Below are 15,880 nucleotides of genomic sequence, written 5' to 3'. Positions count from 1 at the left end.
CACAGGATGCTGAGAGGAAGCCATTTGGGGTTGTGTGAAGAAGAGTGAATGGGGGTCCCTGGCTGGCTCAGTAGTAGAACATGTGACTCTTCACCTCAGGGTTATGAGTTCAACCCCCACATAGATCATGGAGTTGACTTAAAAGTGGCGGGGGGGGGGGGTAGATTTTTGAGTTTTTACCAGAGTTGGTTTTTTACCAGCAGTTTATCTTCCACATTTTAACAACTCCGATCACCATCAATCCTATTTGAAGACCTCTCAACCAGCAGGTTCCAGTTTGCCTGCAGCATAAATCACAAACTTGTGAGGCAATTTACACATGGCCCTCTTCCAGTGCCATTCCTTCACCTTATTTTCCAATTTCAGCCCAGCCATTCTGGGATTTCTATAATTCCCATGCCCTCCTAACTCTTGGAGCTGTTAAAAGTCTGGAATATCTACTGTCGCACACAGCCTTCCTAATGATTTGGGATCAGGTAAGATGGACACCCCATTAAGTACTCTATCTAGTAGCTTAGAAGAAATCACTTTTTGTTTTTTTTAAGATTTATTGATTCATTTGAGAGAGTGAGTGAGAGTAGGGGCAGGAGCAGAGGGAAAGGAAGAGAGAATCACCCTGCAGAGCTCAGAGCCCAATATGGGGCTTGATCTCATGACCCTATATGACCATAATCCAAGCTGAAATCAAGTCCTATGCCCAACTGACTGAGCCACCCAGGCATCTCTGCTTTGGCTTTTAAAATTAAGATTAAGCCAATTTCAGATTGAATTTCATTTTCTCACTTGCAAAAAGAGGGTAAAAGTACAGCTCTCATATGGGGATTATACAATTATATTTGTTTTGAGGATTCTAGGAGTTAATCTAGGGGAAGCACATAGTGGCAGTAATGAATTGGCAGTGTTAGTACCATTCGTGATAGATCAAATGGCACTTCTGCGAAGTCTTTAGCAACTTCCCAGGCCAACTCTGCATCCTCCCAACACTTCATATAGGCATCCCATATAGCACACTCCCTGGTATTTTTTGTTTTTTAAAATATATATTTGACAGAGCACAAGCAGTGGGGAGGGAGTGGCAGGCAGAGGGAGAGGAAGAAGCAGGCTCCTCGCTGAGCAAGGAGCCCAATGTGGGGCTCAATCCCAGGCACCACTTCTGGTATTTTATTACCACGGGGTCTGTTTTCCCTCCTGGGATCTGAACCTCTTAAGGTAAGATACCTATTTTTGGCCTCTCACGGTCTGGTACAACAGGGGGCACATGGAAGACACTCATTACAAGTTTGTTGAATGAAGTGTAATAAAGAGAGTGGGATGGTGCTACTTTTCTATTTACATATGGGAAGGCTCTTGAAGGAAAGTGGGTTTCTTAACTCCCCACTCTTCCTAATGCCCTTAATTAAGGTGAACTCCACATTTTTAGTAAACAAAACGTGTAAATGTGCAATCAGTTCATCAAAATGATTTTCATTAAAAAAGCAAATGGGGAAAAAAAAAAAAAAAACAGGGCACCTGGGTGGCTCAGCTGGTTAAGATTCCAGCTCTTGATTTTGGCTCAGGTCATGATCTCAGGGTTGTGAGATCCAGCCCTACATCAGACTCCATGATGGACAAGGAGCCTGCTTAAGATTCTCTCTCACTAAAAATAAAATAAAATAAAAAACAAATTAAAAAAAAGATTCTCTTTCACTGGGGCAACTGGGTGATGAACATTTTGGAAGGCATGTGATGTAATGAGCACTGAATATTATAGAAGACTGATGAACTCTACCTCTGAAACTAATAATACACTATATGTTAATTGAATTTAAATAAAAATGTTAATAAAGATTTCTCCTCTCTAAACAAAAAATAATTTAAAAGAGCAAATGGTCCTTTTGTAATGTAAATTATAACCAGAGAATTCTATATCCTAGAGATGTGGAAACTGAGAGTTTTGCTTTTCTCAAGGTTCGTTTAGGTAATCTACAGTCCTGGTGTGGGGCTTGAACTCATAACTCCCCAGATTAAGAGACACATGCTCTACCAGCTGAGCCAGCCAGGCACCCCTCAAGGTTAATTTAGGATTTGGGATGGTGGGGGTGTGGTGGCCTGAGAGACTATAACAATAACTGATGTTGATTGAACCCTCACTCTGCCAGGTTGTGTGTTAGTTTCTCTATTATCTTTTATTGAAGTATAGTTGATATACAATGTTATATTTGAGGTGTACAACATCATAGTGAATTGACAATTCTGTACATTATGCAATGCTTTTCTTCAAACACCCCAAATATACTCCACCTCAGGCCCTTTGCATTTACTTTTCCCTCTAACTTGAACATTTCTCCAATTTGTCGGGAAGCTTGCTTCTGGCTTTCAGAAGCCAGAACTACACTTACAGTGGCTACACTTACAGTGTAGTTACCATCTGTCACCATACAACATTATTATAATGTGTTAATCCTTTTTATATGGATTATTTCATCTATTGTCACAGCAACTTCAAGTGATTGCAAGCATCACTCCCATTTTATAAATGGAGAAACTGATTCTCCTATTCATTTATTCATTAAATATGCAAGAAAGGTCTACTGTATACCAGATAATTTTTCTAGAAGCTTTGAGTACAGCCGTGAACAATGCTGACCAAATCTGTTCTTGCTTGGAATTTAGTGGAGACAGGTAAATTCATTTCCAGTATTTCAGGTGGTAAGTGCTATGGAGAAAAATTAAGCAGGGCAATGGAGTTAGGGGGGAACGGAGAAAGCTCTGTGAGTGTGTGTGATTGAATAGAGAGCTGAGGAAAGCTGGAAGCAAGCTTCCTGACAAAGTGGAGAAATGTTCAAGTTAGAGGGGAAAGTAAATGCAAAGGCCCTGAGGTGGAGTGTATTTGGGGTGTTTGAAGAAAAGCTGGCTAGGGAAGAATGGTGGGGAATGGTCTGGTGTGTCAGTGGGAGGAGACAGGTGTGCACATTGCAGAGGACCCTGAAAGCTTTCATAAGGATTTGGATTTTGCTGAGGGTGATGGGAGCCCTCGGAGACTGGGTGATCTGATTTGGGTTTCAAAAAGGTCATTCTGGCTACCATGTGAGAAAAACAGGGGTGAGACGGGAGGTCAAGGGGGAAAGCAGCCAGGTAACGAGGCTATTGCAAATATTTCGGATATTAGGTAACTAGCCTTAGGTCCCTCAGCTCCAGAGAGGCCTGAGCCAGAATTCACTCACTCCCAGGGTATCAGACCCCCTGGCTTCAAGCAATAGCTAAAACTCCCTGTTGTTCCCCACCCCCCCCCTTTTTTAAATTTTATTTGTTCATCAGAGAGAGGCAGAGACACAGGCAGAGGGAGAATCAGGCTACTGGAGGGAGGCCTGATGCAGGATTCAAACCCAAGACCCCAGGATCACGACCCGAACGAAAGGCAGCCGCTCAACCACTGAGCCATCCAGGCGTCCCCTCCCTGTTGTTTCCATTGTTAAAATTCATAAAGTATTTGATACATGTCAGACATTGTGCAAATCCTGTGCCCCATTAGCTCATCTGATCCTAAAATAACTTTTTTTTTTTTTTTCCTGTGCAGGCTCCATGCCCAGCGTGGATCCCAATGCTGGCCTTAAACTCATCACCCTGAGATCATGACCTGAGCTGAGATCAAGAGCCGCACGCTCCAGCCCCCCTTGATAACTATTAGGAGGTAAAGTATTATTATTATTATTATTAACCCCACCTCCCCCGTTTACAGGTAGGGAAGGTTCAGAGAAGAGACATCAAAATTCGTTCTTGCCCTGGTGCAGAATTACAGATAAAAAGCTACCAGCTCAGAATCCTGAGTGTTTAAAAAAATAAAAAAAATAAAAAAAAAAAGGAATCCTGAATGTCATCGATTTGCATGGGTCCTTTCAGGCTCGCAATGATAAATACGCAAATGTAAATATCTAAGTGGCGAAGGCTTATTATAAAAATTAGCAAACATCTGGGCCCTTTTCCTTTTCAGTTCCTCAGCCTGATAGATGAAGCGCTAGAAGGGAGCGCCCTCGGTCCTTCCCCAGGGCCTCACCTGGAGCGGTCGATTCTATCGGCTCTCTACGCCTCACCCCTGAAGAGGCTCCGCCCCCTTCCTCCGCGGTCTTTCGCCAGGCGACGTATTTTTGGGGGCCCTCCTGAGAAAGTCTCGCGATAGGCCACCCGCTTCCCATAACTCCGTGCGCTCGCCCCTCCCGTCCTCTTTCCGCCATCTCTCCGAGCCGGTGAGTATTTCTCTCCGAGCGACCCAACGCCATCCGTCGGCTATCGGCGCCATCCTGCAGTCTGAGCCTCGACTTCGGTGCTCTCTGATGATGCCAGAGCCTTCTTGGGCGGAGGATGTTGCCCTTGCGGGGGGCTTAAGCCGACGTGGGGGAGAGTCAGTCATGCCGGTCCGCCGCACGGTCTGCACTTTGTGGGAGTCCGGCCTGTGGAGCGCAGGCCGCAGGACTGGCGGGAACCGGAGCTGCCTCAGCCCCGACTTGCGGCCTTGCGGCCCCAGGACCTCCGCTTGGTGGTTGGGGCAGCGCCTTGGCGCCGGGCGGCGGGAAGCCTCGGGGACGGCGGCCGAGGTGGGCTGTGCAGCCTCCCGTTACCGCCCGCGCCGTGTGAGCTTAGGCGACTGGGAGGCCGCTGAGCGGAGAAGACTGCTTCCGCCCGGCGGCGGTCTGTGGGAGCTAACCTGGGTCTTCGTGGCTCCACAGTTTTCACTGGTACTTTATGCAGCTTGGAGAAGCAGGTTGGGTCCTTACTGTGGGAGCTTGAGAGAAGGCCTCCACCCTTCGTCGAGGCAGGTGCGCGTACAACGTGCCTCCCTGTGGGCCGCTGTGGTACGGTCGCTGTCGGGACGCGGATGTGGGCTGACACACAACGGACGTCTCCTTAGTTACGGAGTGTTCGTGGAAGTGGCATCTTTTGGGTGTTAGGACGAGGCTGACCTCGAATGAGCGGATTTGAAGGACAGTGTTGATAGTACAGGGGCTTCGAGACTTGACAGTTTTTGGGGAAAAAACGTGCCCTGTGATGGTCACTCCCCTTTCTGAGTGAGTGAGTGAGTGAGTGACCGCCCGACCGACCGGCCACTTGATACGGTGGTTGTGGTGGCTGACCCTGCGCCGGGGATCCTGGGGAGCCTGCCTGCTTGGGAGCTGGGACAGCTTCGCCGTGTAGGGGCGGAAAGAAGAGGAGGTGTTCGCAGTGGAGTGATGGGGTGCCTTTTGGTGTTGGGGATGCCGGTAAAACCTCTTGTGTTTCCTTCCCTGAACAGCCACAATGGTGCGCATGAACGTCCTGGCAGATGCTCTCAAGAGCATCAACAACGCTGAAAAGAGAGGCAAGCGCCAGGTTCTTATCAGGCCATGCTCCAAAGTCATCGTCCGATTTCTCACCGTGATGATGAAGCATGGTAAGTGTGTCGTGTGTCGCTGCCGTGTTCTCTGTGTTTCCACCCGTTCAGTAGATGTGAACCCTGCAGGAGAGGACTGGGAAGTTGGAGCAAAGGGGCAGTCCTGCTGGGGGGACCAAGGCAGTTGAGTTGGGGTGTGGACAGCATAGTTTGGACTGAGGCTATTCAGGAAGCACTGAGTAGGGGCGGTTGAAAAGAAGAGGAAGTTTGTCACGGTTGCTCTGCTAGTCGTTTGGGAGCTAAGGTGGCCTTTCTTTATGAAATACGGCAGCTGCAACATGTCCTTGAACATGCCCTGAGCTCTTCTCTAAGGGTCTCGGGATGGGAAGGAGGATTGTTACATGTCTTGGGAGGGGCAAGGGGAAAATAATCCTGCTGTTAGAATTGCAGGGTGGGTTATTTTTGGTTGATGGCTCCTAAATTTGAAATACTAGGCTATGAAAGTTTTGATTCATAACAACCATCTATCTAAACTGATTAGAGAAACAGTCGGATGATGTGAGAGGAAAGAATCTAGGAGGCAAACAGTGGGAGCACGGGAGCATACATATTTAGGTTTGTCTAAATCGTTACCTTCCGTTTAATACAGCCAGTTATGTTCTGTAGGTTACATTGGCGAATTTGAAATCATCGATGATCACAGAGCTGGGAAAATTGTTGTGAACCTCACAGGCAGGTTAAACAAGGTAAGGATTGATTTCATTTCCTACATGGAAGATTCTTCCTAAGGATTATCAAACATGACGTCAAACATGTTGTAATTGCCTTTGTAAAACCAAATTAGTGTGCTTGCTCTATCCAGTTAGGTTAAAAAAAAAAGGAATTGATTAAAATCTATTAACTTTTATATCACACTTTGGTTGATTTGTTCTCCGAAGGTGTATTTGCTCTAGAATTGTTAGTTGAGCTGATGTTTGGGGAGTATGGGCTAGCTGAAGGGAGATGCTGGTGGGTGGGGTGAAAGGAGCACCTGATGCTGTAGTACTGGTGTTTGCATATTGGTTGGTATGCTGCCCGCCCACCAGCTTGAATTTGTGCTGCCCAAAGAGGACCTGTATTCCTATCTGTAAATAACTTTGTTCGTCCTCTGTCTTGGTGATTATGTTGTGGGTTTTGAACAGAATGCAGTTCTCTGACAATATTTTATTTTTTGCTGGTGTGGGGTCTACCGGTCTCTTGAGTTTTTTACTCCTTCAGTTTGATTTGTCAGCATAACCTAGTGGATCTATGTGATCTGTTTGACTTTGTGGCTTACCTTATTGCATGTATTTTGGGGATAGGTATCTATAACAACTTAGGGTCCCTGAATTGCATTTTGTGTTCCGGTTTCTAGCTTTCAGATTTGCAGGGAGCCTGATCTCCTTTGGTCCAAGACAGATGAGGGGAAAACCGGCCCAGAAATGAGTTGTGGATAGTGGCGGGGCCAGATTTAATTGGTGAGGATATTCCCTGGTCCAATAACTCGTTTTACAAAGTTTGCTTCCCTGTATAGTAAACTTGCTTCGTGTGTGTGGGGAGATAACCTAATGTTAGATGAAAAGTACTGGATGTGAAGTTTTTATGAGCGATTAGGAGAGTTTGCAAGTTACTTTTGAGACTGTTTTGTTTTAGTTGTTAGCTGTTAGACTCGAACCTCAGAATTTGGATTTACTGTTGCTGGCTCTCACGGTGTGTTCTTGAAGTAGAAGACTTTCCCTAATTTTAGGAGTTGGGAAGCTGAGATAGGAGTTATGCTTGAGGTCCCCCAAATAGTTGGTAATGAGTGGGGGAGCTGGTTCCAATAGTTTATAGAACATCTTTAAGCTGTCCTGTGGAAGACTGACTTGATGTTTAAAAGCAACAACAATAAAATCGTTAAGTTGGATAAGTGCTGTGCACCAAATTCCTCTTGAATATTGACCATACATAAAACTTGAGAAATAAGCATGAGCAATAAGTTTGAACAGGGTATTTCCCAAGTGGAACTCACTTGTGGCGTTCTTGTTTGGTGGTAAAGTAGTTTGAAAAATTCTCGCGTAAGAGGTATTTGAAATCCAGGACCTGCTCCTTAGCTGTCTGACTTTCTTTTTTTTAAGATTTTATTTATTTGAGGGGGAGAGAGATCGAGCAGGGGAAGGGGAGGGTTTAGAGGCTGAGGGACAAGCAGACTCTACTGAGCAGGGAGCCCAAAGGGGGTCTCCATCCCAGGACTCTGAGATCCTTACTTGAGTGGGAGACCGTTCTTTAACTGACAGGCACTTAACTTGGATTCTAACTGTCTAACTTTGGTTGAGCAAAACAAACTTGAGTTAATCAGTTGCTCTGAAGTTGAGTTTTCCTCCTTCCTAGGACACTGTCGCCTCAGTTTCCTTTATGAAAGATGGATGTACCCCATACTGTGGAAGTTTAATGGGGCAGAGAAGTAAGGTAGTTTTAGAAATTAGATTAAAATTCTGGTTTGGTCATATCCTAATAAGATCTCTTTGGGAGAGGTTTTTTATTTTTTTTGGGAGAGGTTTAAATCTGTTAGCTGAATGAGGGATTTTGCTGCTGGAATACACAGAAGCCTGGGTGTGTAGAGTGGAGGCCTCAAAGGTTACCATCATAGCTTGCTTGGAGGAAGGATTGTTTTTCCCTATTCCTGTGGTGTGGGATTGCCCTTGACAATTAAGTGACACTGTAGCTGTTAAGATCCTGTTATGTAAAAGGGGATCTAAGTGGGCCTCCTGCCCTAGGGCATTTGGTGGGCCTAATAGGCCCATTTTCAGTGCTTTGGGTTCAGATCTGCTTGCGGAAGTGTAACTATTCTAAAGATTTGAATATGTTCTAACCTCGTAGGGGTCTTTAGTATCCTTTTAGGCATTTTTGAACTTGGGTGAATGTGGGCACACAAGTGTCTTCCTGCTGCCTTAGTCCTCTGGAGTTTATACTTCAATGGTGCTAATCCTGAGTGTTCTCACATGATCATTTCCGGTGTATAAAGAGCAGGAACCTTTCTGTACTGATGGACTTAAGAGTATCAGTGATTTGTAGAGTAGGGATGTGTGTGTGTGTGTGGGGGGGGGTCACATGTTTAGGTCTCTGATGGAGTTCTTTGATCTCAGCTTTTACTTTTAAACTCACTTGATCTAATCAGAGACATTGAATAAGCCTACAGTAGGTGCAAATAACCTGCTAGTGAACGTTTCAACACTTTTACTGTGTTTTAGGATTTGCAGATAATTGAATGATTACAGTTTAGTACTTTGGCTCTTGGGGAGCTCACACTGAAAGTTCTTGCTTTGTCCCAGGAGCAAACAGGTGGGATAACTGACTGTAGGAACTCTGTTTGCTTTCCACTCATTTTGCTAGATTAGTTTGGAAAATTTTGTCTGGGGTTGTAAATGTATCCTGGTAGTTCACTGATGTGGAATACAAGCTCTTAGGTTTTAATTTTGTGTCTGTGGTTCCACAAATTCTAATATTTTACGTTTTTAGTTTATAGGTGAATGATTTGAGACTCCACATTTATTTCAGCCTCACTATGTAAAAAAAAAGTTTGACTACAACTTTTGTCTAAGGCTTGGTCTCTTACCTCCTCAAAATCTGGCGGCTTGTTCCGGGACAGCCGTGAACCTGATCTTGCCATGTATTGTCTTGTGTTCTCTCTCTTCTATTGACTTTTTAAATACTTTCTCTTGCCCTAGGTAGGCATAGTCTTAATGCAGTATAAAAGGTGATTTTTTTTTTTTTAGGTGATTTTTTTCAAATGACATTTATATCACAGTTGCACAGAATAGTTACCCATTAAATTTTGATTTGGTCAGTTTATAGAACTATTCAGATGTAAATGCTGTTGGTGTTAACTAAGTTTTCCTGTTATTGGTGAGATGTGAACGGTGTTTTCTGTTACACTTTTACAGTGTGGAGTGATCAGCCCCAGATTTGATGTACAACTGAAAGATCTAGAAAAATGGCAGAATAACCTGCTCCCATCCCGCCAGTTTGGGTGAGTTGATTTTCCTCATTAAAAAGAAATTCATGCTAAGGATTGCTGTGGTGCAGTTTGCCTTGAGCCGAGGTTTTATTGTTTTTGTTCTTACAGTAGTAATTGTCTCCATCCCCATCCATCTTGACTCCAGGATTAGCTCTTAGGTGTTGCCACATTTCATTTGCTAGGCTTCAGGGTCTGAGGCCTGTGAGAGTCCAGGGTGAGAGACAGATTTGTGTCCCCTTTAATGTCTGCTCCTTTGGCTCAGTGCATATAGTTCATACTACGTGTTCATTGTGATCCCATTCTGTGGCTGGAATCACTTCTGAAGCCTAGGCCCCTGGGGCAACTGAGTTCATTCTTGGTAAAATGCTTGCTTTCCTACTTTAAAGCTGTGAGGCCTTGGGTAGCTCATGTCCTTGGTTTCTTCATCTGTGAAAATAGTAATTATTCTCTTAAATTATATTATCACCTGATTTAATTCTGGTAAAGAACTTTAGGATCTGACACAGCAAACATAGTAAGTGCTTATCTGTGGTTAAGAACTTTTTAAGTTGCACCCCCCCCCCATCATGTTTGTTTCGTGATGTGGTTGGATTTCCTCCCACTTCATGGTTACTGAATTACAGGTGTATATAGTATTAGGAGTGAGTCATTTCTTTTTTTTTAAAGATTTTATTTATTCATGAGAGACACACAGAGGCAGAGACACAGGTAGAGGGAGGAGCAGGTTCCATGCAGGGAGCCTGACGTGGGACTTGATTCCGGGTCTCCAGGATCAGGCCCTGGGCTGAAGGCAGGCGCTAAACTGCTGAGCCACCCGGGCTGCCCAGGATTGAGTCATTTCTTTTCTTTTCTTTTCTTTTTTTTTTTTAATTTTTATTTATTTATGATAGTCACAGAGAGAGAGAGAGGCGCAGAGACACAGGCTGAGGGAGAAGCTGGCTCCATGCACCGGGAGCCCGACGTGGGATTCGATCCCGGGTCTCCAGGATCACGCCCTGGGCCAAAGGCAGGCGCCAAACCGCTGCGCCACCCAGGGATCCCGATTGAGTCATTTCTGATTGTAATTATCCTAATTTTCATACCTCACAATTGGGATACCACCTTATGTGTCTTACTTTGATCCCCATAGTAACCCATGAGATAGCCAGGCCAAATGGGATTTCCATTGTCCACATGACTTGTCTCTTTATAGTAGCTTGCCTGTGATCACATAGTAAGTGGCAGAAACCATTCATTCAAGTTTATATCAACACTTTATTGCTTTAAACCCTGTCTCCTTACTTGAGAACAGAAAGTGACATTTTTGAAGTTAAAGTTGTTCAGTTTTTGTTTTCAGTTAAGCTGAATAGCATTGTTTCTGTGTTAGCCGAGGGCAGGGCTATGAGTGTGTTGTGTGGCTGAGATTGTTGGAATTGGGTCTTTGGGTTCCAGGATCCATGCCTACAGTGCCAGCGCAAGGAGGCAACATTAGTCTCTGCGTCCTATTATGGGAAGGCGTCTTAAGCACTTAGGAATGTTGGTCTTTTTCTGTACCAGAAAGCCACTCTATGTTGAACTATTTTTAGGAAAAACTCACCAGCATTTTTTTTTCTTAACTCTCCATAGTTTCATTGTACTGACAACCTCAGCTGGCATCATGGACCACGAAGAAGCAAGACGAAAACACACAGGAGGGAAAATCCTGGGATTCTTTTTCTAGGGATGTAATTCATATGTGCAAATAAAATGCCTCAATGGACTCCGGTGCTTCCCTCGGTCATTTTGAACTTTACAGCAGAGTAGCAAGAGCATCTGCAGCTGTGTACAGCCTTTATGTTCATTGGGGGATGCTGTTTCCCGAAGTGAACAAGGAAGTCTTGACTTGTGATAACTCACACCATCATGCTCATGGTTCACCAGAGGAAGTTGTATCTATCCCTGAATGGCTGAATCTGGGTTGAGGTCCAGGTGGTGATGCTTTCCCTTCCAGGGTCTTACATTAACCCTGGAAGGAGTGATGCTGTTCCTGTTTTTAGCTTGACAATACACATTTCATCCACTGTTGTTAACTGCCCTAAAAAATATGACCTGGCTACCTGTGGAAGTGTTCATAAGGAAGCAGGCAGGAAGCAGACTAGAGCTCACAGCTCACTAAGATGCATCAAAGTAAATTTGGATGGCCTGTCAGTAACATTTTAGCAGTAATGTGTTTGTAAGGTGTCATTTAGAAAAATGAAACTTCTTTTAAAAACTAGTTTCACTGTAAACCTGTCACAAACGTATTCCTGGAATTGAGAAGAATTCGTTTGCTGGGCCACTTTACCTGGAGGAATGCTTGTAAGGAACTCAGCCACCAAAGAGGGTAGGGTGGCTGCTGTGAAGTACACCAAGGCTCCCTACTCCTTTGTAAGCAGTGCTGTCCAGTAATGTAACAAGAGCCACATGTGTTAAGTAACTTTCTAGGAGTTAACATTAAACAAGTAAAGTTTGGATTGGTTTTTTAATAACACTTGTTTTGAAAATGATGACTTTTTCAACATGTAGTTAATAGTGAATGAATGGAATTTTACTCTTGTAATAAGTCTTGAGATTATGTGTATTGTACATTTATTTACACTTAAAGCACATTTTAATTGGACTAGCCACTTTCCATAGCAACATGTGGCTGGTGTTCATGTTGGACAGCACAAGCTAGACTTGATTCTTGAAAGGTCTGGGTCTGGCCAAGTAGAAAGGAACCTGGATGAGAGCCCAGATCGGGCATTTTGTACCTGGCCCACTATATTTGCCAGGTAAGGGAATAGGATGAACAAGGCAGCTCACAACCTTATTAAAAAGGACAGCAGCTACTCTTAATTGTTTTTTAGTGATGTGAGCCAAAGTGAAATGACTGCCAGATGGCAGCCCTGATTTCAAGAAGTCTAACTTCCAATAGGATGTGAGGTGCTAAGAGCTGTTGGATATAGAGATTTGATTTTTTCTTTTCAGAAGAATATACCTTTTTTTTATATAATAATTCATTAAGAGTACTTTGATACTGGTAGGCCAGGTAGTTTTCAGCAGTCAGATATCTCAATCTGGGTAGGGATGCTGAATTATCACTGCTCTGGTTGTACGGTGATCTCTGGCAAGTGACAACTTACATGGGTCTCCCTATTAGGTAAAAAGAAATTACTTCATGAGGATGCTGAATGAGAGAGCACACTTGAAACAGCGCAGGGCCAGGGCATGGCTCACATTGAAAGAGGTGACTGTAAGATGGAGCTAGCTAGGAATGCCAAGACTGGCCCTAGAAATGTGGCAAGTGATGGCCCCACTTGGTAAAATGTTAGAAGAAAGCTAGTTGACAGGTTTTTCTGGGTTTGGGGCCTCTAATGTTTGGGAGATCGTGTGTAATTAACATGAGCTTTAGGGGTTTAACAGACCGGAAATGAAATTTGTATTTCTCTTAAGTAGTCTCAATTTCCTCATCTGTGAAGTGGAAATAATGGAAAACTGTTAAAGGTGTTAGAGAAAGATGAGATTATGTAAAACAGTTAATTTGCACTTGGGCAGCCATATATGCAGTTGAATTTGTCAGAGGTGAAGTAATGCTGAGATTGTAAGCTCTTAGGAGATAGGTCATGTGTTTTTACTGTTTTATCTTACCCCTAGCCACATGGCATGGCGGATGCCCCAGTAAGTACATCTTGATTGAATCCTCATCCTGAGTACTGATATCCACTACTAAAATAGGACAGTCCCCATTTGTCCCTACCATTTACTGTGGGAATCTTATGCCTTTTGAAGTGTTCAGTGATAGAAAAAGATAGGTGCTGAGGTAGGGAAAATTGGGTGGCCAGTTGATGGATTTAATGGTGTAGGTCCCTTGTGTTTATGTGAAGTGGGTGGCTTTAGCCATATTTTTGAGACCCAGTAAATAGAGTAATAAAATGACCTGTGGTCTGGTTGGCCCAGGCCAGACTCTAAGGTTTGAGGGTCTGGAGACCAATTAGGTACCTCCTGGCAGGATAACTTGCCTCAGGTGGGTTTTACCTTTCTGTGGTGTGAACCCAGCATTCCCTCCCAGCTTTGCTTCTGCCACAGGCTGGCAGAGTCCAGGGGGTTAGAGTGGAAGGGAGTGACAGCGTGATCATCTGGGCCTACCAGATACACTTTGAGGCGGTGTTGGGGTGGGGGAAGAGGCTCAGTACCTATCCAGGTCCTGGATTCTTAACCTAAAGTCTGTAGACAGATGGCAGATGAACTTTCTGAAAAGAACATGAAAAATTGATACCCATATGTTTATCTGGAGCAATTCCATAGAGCATAGAGCCTTTGATCAGGGACCGAAAAATTCAGAAAGGTCAAAACTACCAAAGGCAGCCTCCTGGGAGGACAGCTGTGTCTGGTGAGTGTATCCTGTGTTCTCATTTAGAGGCTGTTTTGTCTTAATCTCTGGGTAATGTGGGTTAACTCTGGTAATGGTGCTAGATAGGAGAACAGTCAGTTCTCTGGGCAAGGGAGAAGGTCTGCCTTGGTCCAGTCAACCTCTGAGAGATGATGTTTCACTGTAGGCTAGGAAGTTTGGTTTCCACCCCTGACCCCAAAGGAAGCAAGCTCTGGGAAGACCCCAAGTCTGATTCGCATTGGCTTTCTAATCCACTATTCCAACACCCACCAATCCTAATTCCTGAATTCAACCACTATGTGCCCCACCTCTGAGCTTTTGCTTAAGGCCCCCTCTATACCTTTTTTCCTGTTCCTGGGAGATGTTCCTAAAAGCCGTTTAAAAAGTCACTTCTGCCATAAATCTTCCCATGTACTGTTCTACTTTATCTTTTCACCTAAAAATATGAATGCCTTAGTGAGATTAGTAGTTTTAAAATTTTTTTATTTAAAAAAAATACTTTATTCATGAGAGACAGAGAGAGAGAGAGAGAGGCAGACACAGGCAGAGGGAGAAGCAGGCTCCATGAAGGGAGCCCAACATGGGACTCCATCCCAGGACTCCAGGATCACGCCCTGGGCTGAAGGCAGGTGCTATAAACCTCTGAGCCACCCAGGGATCCCAGATTAGTAGTTTTGAGTGTTTACTGAATGTTTATATGCCAGGAATGGAACTAAGGCTTTACATATACAGTCTCATTTAATTTTTATAATTCTATATCATGGCTACTGTTACTGGCTCTAGTTTTAATGGTGAAAAAAGTGAAGCACAAGAATTGTGAAGCCATTTGTTTTTTGAAGATGCTACAAAGTGGCAAAGTCAGGCTTTAAATGCACAGACTATCTCCTAGCCCTTAAATTCTGTCCTGCCTTGTGGTCTTTAACCTAACTGGTGTATGAGATATTTGCCATGTCTAGTGTTTGGATTACAGGATGTACAAACATCTAGTCCTTCCCCTCAGTGGAGCTTGTTGACCTGTAATAGACTGAGCTCTGCACTGAGGAATCCCTGTTCCCCCATCTCTGTATGACCATTATGTAGTGTATCACAAGGGATGTAGGCATGTTAAACAAGTCATCTCTGACCCTCATGGCTGTTGGAGGGTGCCTCTTTTTAATTTAAAAAAAAAAAATTAAGACCTGTTTAAAGTGGAATTATCTAGTGCCTGTACTATATACTATGTTGAGTCCACAGAATTCCTGGACCCAAGAATCGGAATAGAGTGAGATATGGGTGGGATTCAGTTTGCAAGTTCATTGTCCTGGCACCCAGGTCCCCCCTTTTTATGTTTAAGTGATCTAATAAGCAGTGAAATTGATAAAGAACCACAGACAATAAGCCAAGGGAGACAGTAAGAAAATGTGTATTTGTGACGATTTGGGAATCAAATGCTGGCCTCAGTGACTAGCCATGTGACCTTGGCCAGTTGCTTTGCCTGTGTGTCTTGTTCACTCATGTTTAATAGAGGGATAATAGTACTACTTCAGTGATGGTTGTGAAGATTACATACAATGCTTGTGAAGTGCTGGAGTAGTAAATTTAGAGCTGTTTGCAAAATACTCAGGCTCTCCCCTACTCTTTCCCCTCCCCGCTCCTCGCCCGGCACATGCAGTTAGCATATGACCAGTTCTGGCCAGTGAATTTGTTGTGAGCCAAAGAGATGTCTTCTTCCAAGCTGGAACGTTTAGTGGCTAGTGGGAGACCTTTGCCTGTTTTCTTTCTGTGCCAGGGAGTAGCTGCTCCATTACTCCAGGCCTCACTGGGAGTGACTGCAGAGATCCAGTCCTCCAGCAGTGGGAGTGTCGGAAGAGCAAGAGATCACCCTGATTTGGGTTTGTTAACTAACCTGATATGAGTGTTTAGAGCAATCTCAGATTAAATAAGGGTTTGCTGAATTACAAAAAGAAATTAGGATGGGATACAGAATAACAAAAGGGATTCTTTGGCTGGATCTGAGGAGACTAGCACTCTGTTCTGAATGTGGTTTTTTTTCCTTCCATTAACCACCTCTTTCCTCCCAAGAGTCCACAGGGGTCTTAAATACCCCCAAACCTTCAGCCCTCTGACAGATACTCAGTCCCTGAATGGGGCACCTACCTCAAACCAGGTTGAA

General features: G+C 44.1%; 1 protein-coding gene across 2 annotated transcripts; it reads left to right on the top strand.

The window, feature by feature from the left end:
- Window positions 1-4,126: 4,126 nt before the first annotated feature.
- Window positions 4,127-11,098, top strand: RPS15A (ribosomal protein S15a). 2 transcript variants are annotated; one of them, XM_055340063.1, is made up of 5 exons: window positions 4,128-4,223; window positions 5,267-5,404; window positions 6,011-6,090; window positions 9,286-9,371; window positions 10,965-11,098. In XM_055340063.1, the coding sequence occupies exons 2-5, from the start codon at window positions 5,272-5,274 to the stop codon at window positions 11,056-11,058; spliced, it is 393 nt and encodes a 130-aa protein (XP_055196038.1). In that variant the 5' UTR covers window positions 4,128-4,223; window positions 5,267-5,271; the 3' UTR covers window positions 11,059-11,098. The 2 variants fall into 2 exon arrangements, with proteins under 2 accessions (XP_055196040.1, XP_055196038.1); XM_055340065.1 differs by lacking the exon at window positions 9,286-9,371 and having other exon boundaries at window positions 4,127-4,223.
- The last annotated feature ends 4,782 nt before the right edge of the window (window positions 11,099-15,880 follow it).

Source organism: Nyctereutes procyonoides, unplaced genomic scaffold (genome assembly GCF_905146905.1).
Source record: "Nyctereutes procyonoides isolate TBG_1078 unplaced genomic scaffold, NYPRO_anot_genome, whole genome shotgun sequence".
Taxonomy (NCBI): domain Eukaryota; kingdom Metazoa; phylum Chordata; class Mammalia; order Carnivora; family Canidae; genus Nyctereutes; species Nyctereutes procyonoides.
This window is presented reverse-complemented; position numbering and strand designations above follow the sequence as displayed.